The sequence below is a fragment of the Strongylocentrotus purpuratus genome, unplaced genomic scaffold (assembly GCF_000002235.5).
Source record: "Strongylocentrotus purpuratus isolate Spur 01 unplaced genomic scaffold, Spur_5.0 spur5_scaffold_5, whole genome shotgun sequence".
Taxonomy (NCBI): domain Eukaryota; kingdom Metazoa; phylum Echinodermata; class Echinoidea; order Camarodonta; family Strongylocentrotidae; genus Strongylocentrotus; species Strongylocentrotus purpuratus.
Genome location: NW_022145611.1, coordinates 7,751,474 through 7,759,456, shown reverse-complemented (window position 1 = coordinate 7,759,456; position 7,983 = coordinate 7,751,474). Strand labels below are relative to the sequence as shown.

At 35.3% G+C, this 7,983-nt stretch overlaps 1 protein-coding gene across 1 annotated transcript; it reads left to right on the top strand.

Annotated features, from left to right (window-relative positions):
• The first annotated feature begins 1,316 nt into the window (after positions 1-1,316).
• LOC755326 (synaptojanin-2-binding protein) lies at positions 1,317-6,110 on the top strand. The gene is made up of 4 exons (XM_001189397.4): positions 1,317-1,480; positions 3,228-3,364; positions 4,027-4,140; positions 4,813-6,110. Exons 1-4 carry the CDS (start codon positions 1,435-1,437, stop codon positions 4,939-4,941), a joined length of 426 nt encoding a protein of 141 aa, XP_001189397.2. The 5' UTR covers positions 1,317-1,434; the 3' UTR covers positions 4,942-6,110.
• The last annotated feature ends 1,873 nt before the right edge of the window (positions 6,111-7,983 follow it).

The window sequence follows — 7,983 nt, the reverse complement described above, 5'->3', positions numbered from 1 at the left end:
TACTTATATAATGTGAACCTTGCAATATATTCTATTATGTCTCGGAATGGCATGTGAGGGTGCACATGCCCCCGGGCAACAGGGAAGAATTTCGCTTTTGTGCACCCTGACCCACATGCTATTCCTTCTTTATCTTACTTTGTATTTTTCCTATTTCACTCTGTATACACCTATATACACTGTACATGCTGAATGTGTTTTTATGGTCGAATAAATAATAATAATAATAATAATTAAGAAGAGCTAGAGAGGAATAGAAAGGTGAGAGATATTAGAAAAAACAAGAGCGAGATAGATTGGACAGATCAGAGAAAGGTGAAAGGGAGAGAGCAAAACAACCAGATAATGATGGTCCAGCATGAAAATCAAGTTTCCTATCCCTAATTTGCTGCATGCCTGTGTATTTAAAAAAAAAAAATTATTAATTAATTAATTTATTTATTAATTTATTTTTATTTATTTATTTATTTATTTTTATTTATTTATTTATTTATTTATTTATTTATTTATTTATTTATTTATTTATTTATTTATTTTTTTTTGGGGGGGGGGTTCCTTGTACGTCCTTTGTATGTTCCTTATAATTTAGGTGTTCGAAGATATTTCAGCTAGGGCATCTAAATTCATAATGAGTATAGCTATAGCTAGACGGTTGTCAAAATCTCAGCTGCACCGTTTCTCTTTTTCTTCTTCTTCTCCTTTTTCTTTTTCATCTTGTACTTATTACCATTTCTATCATCAGTTTAATGTTGTTGTTATTATTATTATCATTATTATTATCATTATTATTATCTTTCATAATTTGTTTTGACTTTATCTATCTGTAAATATTACTATTATTTAACTTATTAAATTTGTACATGGCTGTCGGGAACCTCACTGGAAATAAGCTCTCGAGCTTTCGTGAATTATCCTGTTCAAGCTGATTTAATTTTGATCTGTTATTCTCATAGAGATATATACTTAATAAGTATATATCTCTATGGTTATTCTTGTATGTTGGAAGCTTGACGAATAAAAATCAATTAATCAAACAATCGTGGTGATTGAAAAATCAGTTATTTTATCTCAAGGTCAAAAATTTGTTAGGGGGAGGGGGAGGGGGAAGGGAACTGCCCCCCGTTGCCCATCCCATTCAAACTTTTGGTGCCTATCAAAGTTAAAGTGAATGTTTAATGAGCAAAACTGAAAGGCGATGTATGTGATATAAAGGACACAAAGTTAAGGTTACAGAAAATAATCATGATATTCCTCAATTCTGCATCAATGCACATGACAATCTGAATCTGGGGGCCAGGCGGGTGCTTGCGGTATATGCATGATCGATATGAATCACCGCCGGTCATCTACAGACAAGACGAAATTCGCCGGAATTACAGATAATAATCAAGGCTTTGTAATAGTAATCCGAAGAATTAGGATCGCAAAGTTAGGATGGAGCTAAGGGAAGAGAGGATTGATTTACAGAGAGGCAAAGCAGGTAATATAGAAAAAGAGGAAGCGAGAAGAATGACGATTTTTAGGTTACAGATTACAGGAAATCGTGCATAGACTTGCACACATTTGTACAATTATGTTAATGTATTGTACCATACGTTGGGTTTGGTGTATGTGGTTATTCCTTGTAGAAAAAAATCATTGCGCAGTGACATAGTGAGAGGTAATATTCACCAACTGGCATCGGATAGATGGTGTAAACCGGAATAGTGATGCTATATTATATGCAGAATTAAAAATAGATGTAGATGTGAGTTATGGTTATCATTTTACACAATTTTTATGTGAAAAAAATATAAAATTGACAACAGGCATGACTTTCATTTCAAATTCAATCGGTCAATTTTTGGTTAGAAAATGTTATCACACATGCAGCTTATTGACTTCCAAAAAATTAATAGGAGATGTGAGAATGAGTAAAATCTGGTGAAGGGGAGATACTCCTTGAGGGGAAAATGAGCATTGAGCTGAGAGTGTGTTTCTTCATTTTCATCTTGATCTTGGAAACCCCCAGATTTGTTGCTATGGAAATGAAAATACTTTGAGTGCAGATGCTAAGAGGAGGAAGTTTTGGCCAATTTAGACAAATAAAAGTGTCAGAAACTTGAATTTTGCTTTATTTTCTCTTCTTCCCCAAGATCACAGAAACCCATAATGCAAAAGATAATTGCCCACAAGAATCATTTTTCTCTTTCCCTGGCATGGGAGCAGATTATAAAGAAATTTGATGGAGAATTCATCGCGTGCTCCTTGCCTAGACCGAATTTTCTGTCTCTTTCGTTCGTTAGCCTCTTATTGGGGTAGGGTCGGCCAGCTCTCTCTTTAGAGACGGAAACCGTCTATACACATTCCCTTGATAACGCCACGGCCATTTCAGGTCGTAGCGTTTTGCCCCCAAAATCCCCCAAAATGTCATTTTACCTCATGCATTGATTATTTAAAATTAGGAGAAGGTTATACTACATCAGTTCCACTTACCAACTTGACTGAAATAATCCGTTTAATGGTCCCTTTTAAGGAAATTATGGGTCAAAATCGACATCCATGTTGAAATCTTGCAAGCCGTGTTAAACTCTCGCTGCGCACGGAGTCATCTAAATCAATCTCATCCCTTTTAGTCTACGCCGAAGGCAAAACGATTATGAAGGAAAAACTGTGATAACGCCATTACGAACGTGTAGATGGCGCACAGTTTTTCCTTCTAGAAGGGATGAGATTGATTTAGATGACTCCGTGCGCAGCGAGAGTTTAACACGGCTTGCAAGATTTCAACATGGATGTCGATTTTGACCCATAATTTCCTTAAAAGGGACCATTAAACGGATTATTTCAGTCAAGTTGGTAAGTGGAACCGATGTAGTATAACCTTCTCCTAATTTTAAATAATCAATGCATGAGGTAAAATGACATTTTGGGGGATTTTGGGGGCAAAACGCTACGACCTGAAATTGCCGTGGCGTTATCAAGGGAATGTGTATAGACGGTTTCCGTCTCTAAAGAGAGCCGACCCTACCCCAATAAGAGGCTAACGAACGAAAGAGACGGAAAATTCGGTCTACTCCTTGCCGTGTGTGATAAAATGAACCAACAAATTTGCTCAAACATTGCCCAGTGGAAACAAAAGACCCAATTACGATTCATGGCTCTTGTTGTATACAAAATATCTTCAGAGAAGGTGGGGTGTTTTATCTCAATTTTTTATGAAAATATTTTTCTTTTCTTTTTTACAGGTCTTGGATTCAACATCAAGGGAGGAGAGGATCAACCTTTGGTTGCTGGAGACACAGGAATCTTTGTTACAAAGATCAGAGAAGAAGGAGCTGCTTCTAAAGATGGAAGACTCAAGAGAGGAGACAAGATCTTGGAGGTAAATGCCAACATTAAATGTAATGCAGGGCATCGCTTCCTGAAACCGTCATTTACAAGTTCACCGACATCCCATCGAAATGTGTGTTGAATTCTAATACACAAGTTTTATTTCAATACATGCATTTCAATGGGATGTCCATGAACTTGTACTTATGATGGTTTTGTGAAACATTGCCAAGTTTTGTTCAAGTTGAAAGGAAAACATTTGTTTCCTAGATTTTTCAGTGGGTACTCTATGATGTATTTACGTGTGTATGTGGGGCTGTGTTAGTGATGACCTTGGTCTACTTGTGGAGGTAGAGTCTAGCAGCACCAAAGTGCTCATAAGAATTGCAAGCTATATTCCAATATTCCAAAAAAATCTTCAGGTAAGCTTACTTTCTACACTGCAGAATTATTTAATACAAGTGCTATCAGAGGCTAATATGATGCCTGTGATGGGATCTCCATGATGTGGCATTTTCAGGCTGACGATTGTTATATTGTTGCATGCTAGGATGAACCCTGACGCCACCAAATCCTCTCTAGAAACTAGAACCCCCCCCCCCCCCCCCCTTTCCCATTATGAAGATTATTCCACAGATAACCTTGAATTGACTGGCTATACCTCTGAATGTCTATATAGTGACACAAGCCTCTTATCTTTACTTTCGTCTACAGATCAACGGTGAGGATGTGAGAGCTGTACCACACAAGAGGGCAGTAGATCTATTTGTAGGTGCCGGTGAAACAGTCAAACTCTTCGTCCAACATAATGCCGAAGCACTGCTTAGGGTAAGTCTCTATACATGCCCTTAATTAAGAATAATCGCTCTTGTCTTAATGACTTTGTTTTTTAATGTAGTGGCTTAATTTGCAGTGGCTTTAAACTGCTGTGGAGTATGAGAAAAAGAAGTTTTGATTATTGTCAACTTACAAAGTCTTCCAAAATGATATATATATATATACCAAAAATATTATTGATAATAATAAAATTTTAATCTATATTAAGTCACTATTACATTGACTCCCTCAGATGTTCAGGCATTATGTGCATACAGCCAGCTTATGTAAAGGCTTGTGCAAACAAGTGAGTCTTTGATAAAGCTTTGAACATGCAGAACTAGAAGATTATTACAAGATCTAGTTTCTAGAGTAGCCCGACTGAAAGTGCGTTCTCCGTAAATGTACATATATATATTAAAAAAAATTTTTTTTGTACATGTACATTACATTCAAGACATATTTGATGTATTTCATTGTGTAATTTGTGAATTGACATTCATATTTCAAACCCTTGAACAAGAATACTTTAATTGATTGTAAATTGTCCTAGTCACTCATTTCAGTACCTTACAAACAAATAACATTTTCAATAAAATCGTTAAACTTAAACTAAAGTGGTCTTGATTTGCTCTTTTTGCCATAAACTGAACATGTTTATTCTCTGACACTTTGTCTCAACAGAAAAAAGTGGAAGATGCTAAAGCCAGAGCAGCAAACTCTAGAGGAGGAGCTGGTGTACAGTGGATGGTTGTCATAGGAGTAGTCGTTACCGTCGGAGCATTTATCTGGTTTCGCGCGAGACGACGTTAACACCATGCTAGATCCTTAGAGTATTCAGATATATATTTCTACCATTCTACTTTATCACTCAACTTTGATTTCTTTTATGAATGTAAAAACAAAAACTTTGACTATAAAAGGAACGAAATAACAGAAAAAAAGAGAAAACTTTTGCTTTCCTTGCCACACACATCAAGTCATACATTTTTAGAGGCAGATAGGGTAAAAAAGAACAGAATTAGATCATTGTCATCCTATCTTACCATCCATTGTAGGTAAAAAAAACGTTGGATAGACCTGGATGAAAGTTTTTGGGGTAGACTGATACTGACATCAAATCAAAAGGCAAGTGGATGAAGTATAGAAATGGACACATGATGCTCATTGACTCATTTTGAAATTGCAAGACCAACTGGAATAGTACTTATAGTACTAATCAAAGGACATTAGTGGTGGAGTTTACATGGATGCATACTTTTCTTCTTTTTTGTTGATTAACGCTTTTTATTTTGTTTACTTGGAATGGCTTTACTTAGTGTAGCTTTTTCTTTCAGTAACTGTTGTACTCGAGAACACTTACTAGATGGGATGCTTTACAGCCAAGATGAAATTATCCTTGATTGTTGGTTCAGGGAAAGTACTCATATTTCCCTGTTAGATAGACTATGTTGATTATATAACCATGTCTTCGTTCTATTTAAAAGTCATGCTTATATCACTTACGGGAGATCTTGAAAATGATCTGAATGGTTAGGCTTACTTGGGACTTGATCACATGTGGTCTCATTAGTGTAGTATTAAATAATGAACCTCTGTTTTTGCCCTTGATTAACATGGTAAAAACAATTGTTAGCTAATATTTGTTTTGTTCATCCTCTGCTAGGGTTGTGATAATCAATGTTGAAGGCTGTAATAACAAAATTAAGATTCCCAAAAACAAACAAATGCGAAGTAGGATTAAAGTTTATTATTGAAAGAAAGTTGTATCTTCAAGAAGCTTTTACCATTTCTCCCTCAAGTGTTAACATACATTGGGGAAGCAATGATTAAAAAATAGGCAAACTTTTCTTTTTTTCAACCTCAACAAGAATTCTATGGCCTTATACTTCAATCAGTTGTACGGATGTACAATCACATTTTAGTCAGAAATCTTGTATGAAACGTAATGTCCTTGATTTATGTTTTAGTAGTTAAATGGAGGGACAAGAATTATGAAAAATTAAAAATACATGTATTTGCTTTTGTGTCCTTTCAATTTGTATGTATTTTTTTAAAAGCAAAGTTTTGATTAGTTGATAGGTAACTTTTGTTTAGCCTAACTTTTGTTTAGCCTGCTTTCAACTCAGGGATGTATTGGGTGTGTTGGTTTGAATTTGCTCCTGTAACTGCATGGGAATTTGATTTGCTTTGAGGTATTGAAATTTCATAATAGTCACCCATAGAAGCATGGGTCATGGTTTTTGCATATTTTGCCATTCCCACCCTTAAATAAATTTTTCCTTTACCAATTCTAGGCATGTATTTTTCTTTAAGAAAGTTTCTTAATTTATGTTTGTTCTGTAAATTTTAGTAGTAAAACAGTCTCCTATACCAAGTAGGACTTATCTCCAGTTTAGAAGTAGAAACTTTTTTTTCCATTTTTTTTCATAGTTTGATATTGTCCCCAAGTCTCCCGTTAAAATCACTTTGCATTTCTTAAACTTGATATCTGCTATTGCCCATAGATTATGACTTACATTTATACAGGAATAAATCTAAATAATAACATCCAGGAAAATTTCTGTTTATTCAGTATGAAGCTTTTCATTTTTAATCCATATGAAAAGAGAGGTAAGAAATTTGTTAAAGAAGTTACAAGTCCATAATTATCATTTGTGCTTAGTCTTTCATAGATATTTAATGCATAGTTAAAAAAAACATTCATGATGATGGACTTTCAATTCTTATTAGAAATTAGATCAACGTAAAGTACATGCATTTTACAACCTGTGTTAGGCCTTGAAAATTTCTTAGTAGTGTTCTGATTAGATTAACAAGTATATTTTTGAGAGCGCTGCACAGATCTGTAGCAAGGGTAAAAACTGAGAACATCGTTTTAAATTAATTTTGATCAGAAATTCCAGTGGACACATTTTGATGACCTTAAATATCTTGGGAATAGTATGATTAGGAGGTCAGTCATTGTCATTTTCCTTGAAATACCCTGTATAATTGCACAGTTGCACACAAAAAGAAGATAAGGATATTGGCAATGCATGTATGTCATTTCTATTCTAAAGGAAGTGTTCATTTTCCTGTTGACATTCCTGTCTTTGTGACATGAGTTCTCATCAGGATACTCAGAATCTCCTCCATTGAGTCGTGGGGTTAAAGGTCGCTTGTGGATAAACAAACTTCTACAAACATGCATGTAGTAGTTGAGATACCTACAGTGAAAGGTCATAAGCTCAAGAATAGCAATATTTTGTTTAATGATGTTACAGCCTGTGGTAATGACCGTGTTGTCTATAATCTTAACCCTTTGGATACTAAGACAGAGGTAAAAGGATGTGTCCCATCTCCTGTATGGAGTAATGGGGTTAAAGGTCATCTGTGGATGAACGAACATCTACATACATGCATGTAGAAGTTGAGACACCTGCAGTGAAAGGTCGTAAGCTCAAGAATAGCAATATTTTGTTTAATGATGTTACAGCCTGTGGTAATGACTGTGTTGTGTATAATCTTAACCCTCTGGATACTAAGACAGAGGTAACAGGATGTTATGAATACATACATACATGCTCTGCAGCTATTAATACACATATTTGTAGTTCAACATGCCGCTGGTACCTGAACTGGCTATGGTTCGCAATTGCACAATAGGTATACATCTAAATCTATATAAAAGCACAAATTTAACATTGAGGGGTCAGTGAAACAAAGACATATCGGTAACTTCATTTTGGCCATTTTGAGAAAAAGTGGTTTATGTGTCACTGAGCACTTGGGCCTTAAGGAGCCAAGTCTATGTTTCACTAGCCATTGACTTCATTAGGGTGTTAGGTGGAGTTAAGTCTTTGTTTTTCTGAA

Excerpts from the sequence above, each read along its gene's own strand:
- LOC755326 (XM_001189397.4), top strand. The coding sequence starts at position 1,435 with ATGGAGCTAAGGGAAGAGAGGATTGATTTACAGAGAGGCAAAGCAG. Across the intron at positions 1,481-3,227 it reads TTTACAGAGAGGCAAAGCAG|GTCTTGGATTCAACATCAAG; the intron begins GTAATATAGAAA and ends TCTTTTTTACAG. Across the intron at positions 3,365-4,026 it reads GAGGAGACAAGATCTTGGAG|ATCAACGGTGAGGATGTGAG; the intron begins GTAAATGCCAAC and ends TTTCGTCTACAG.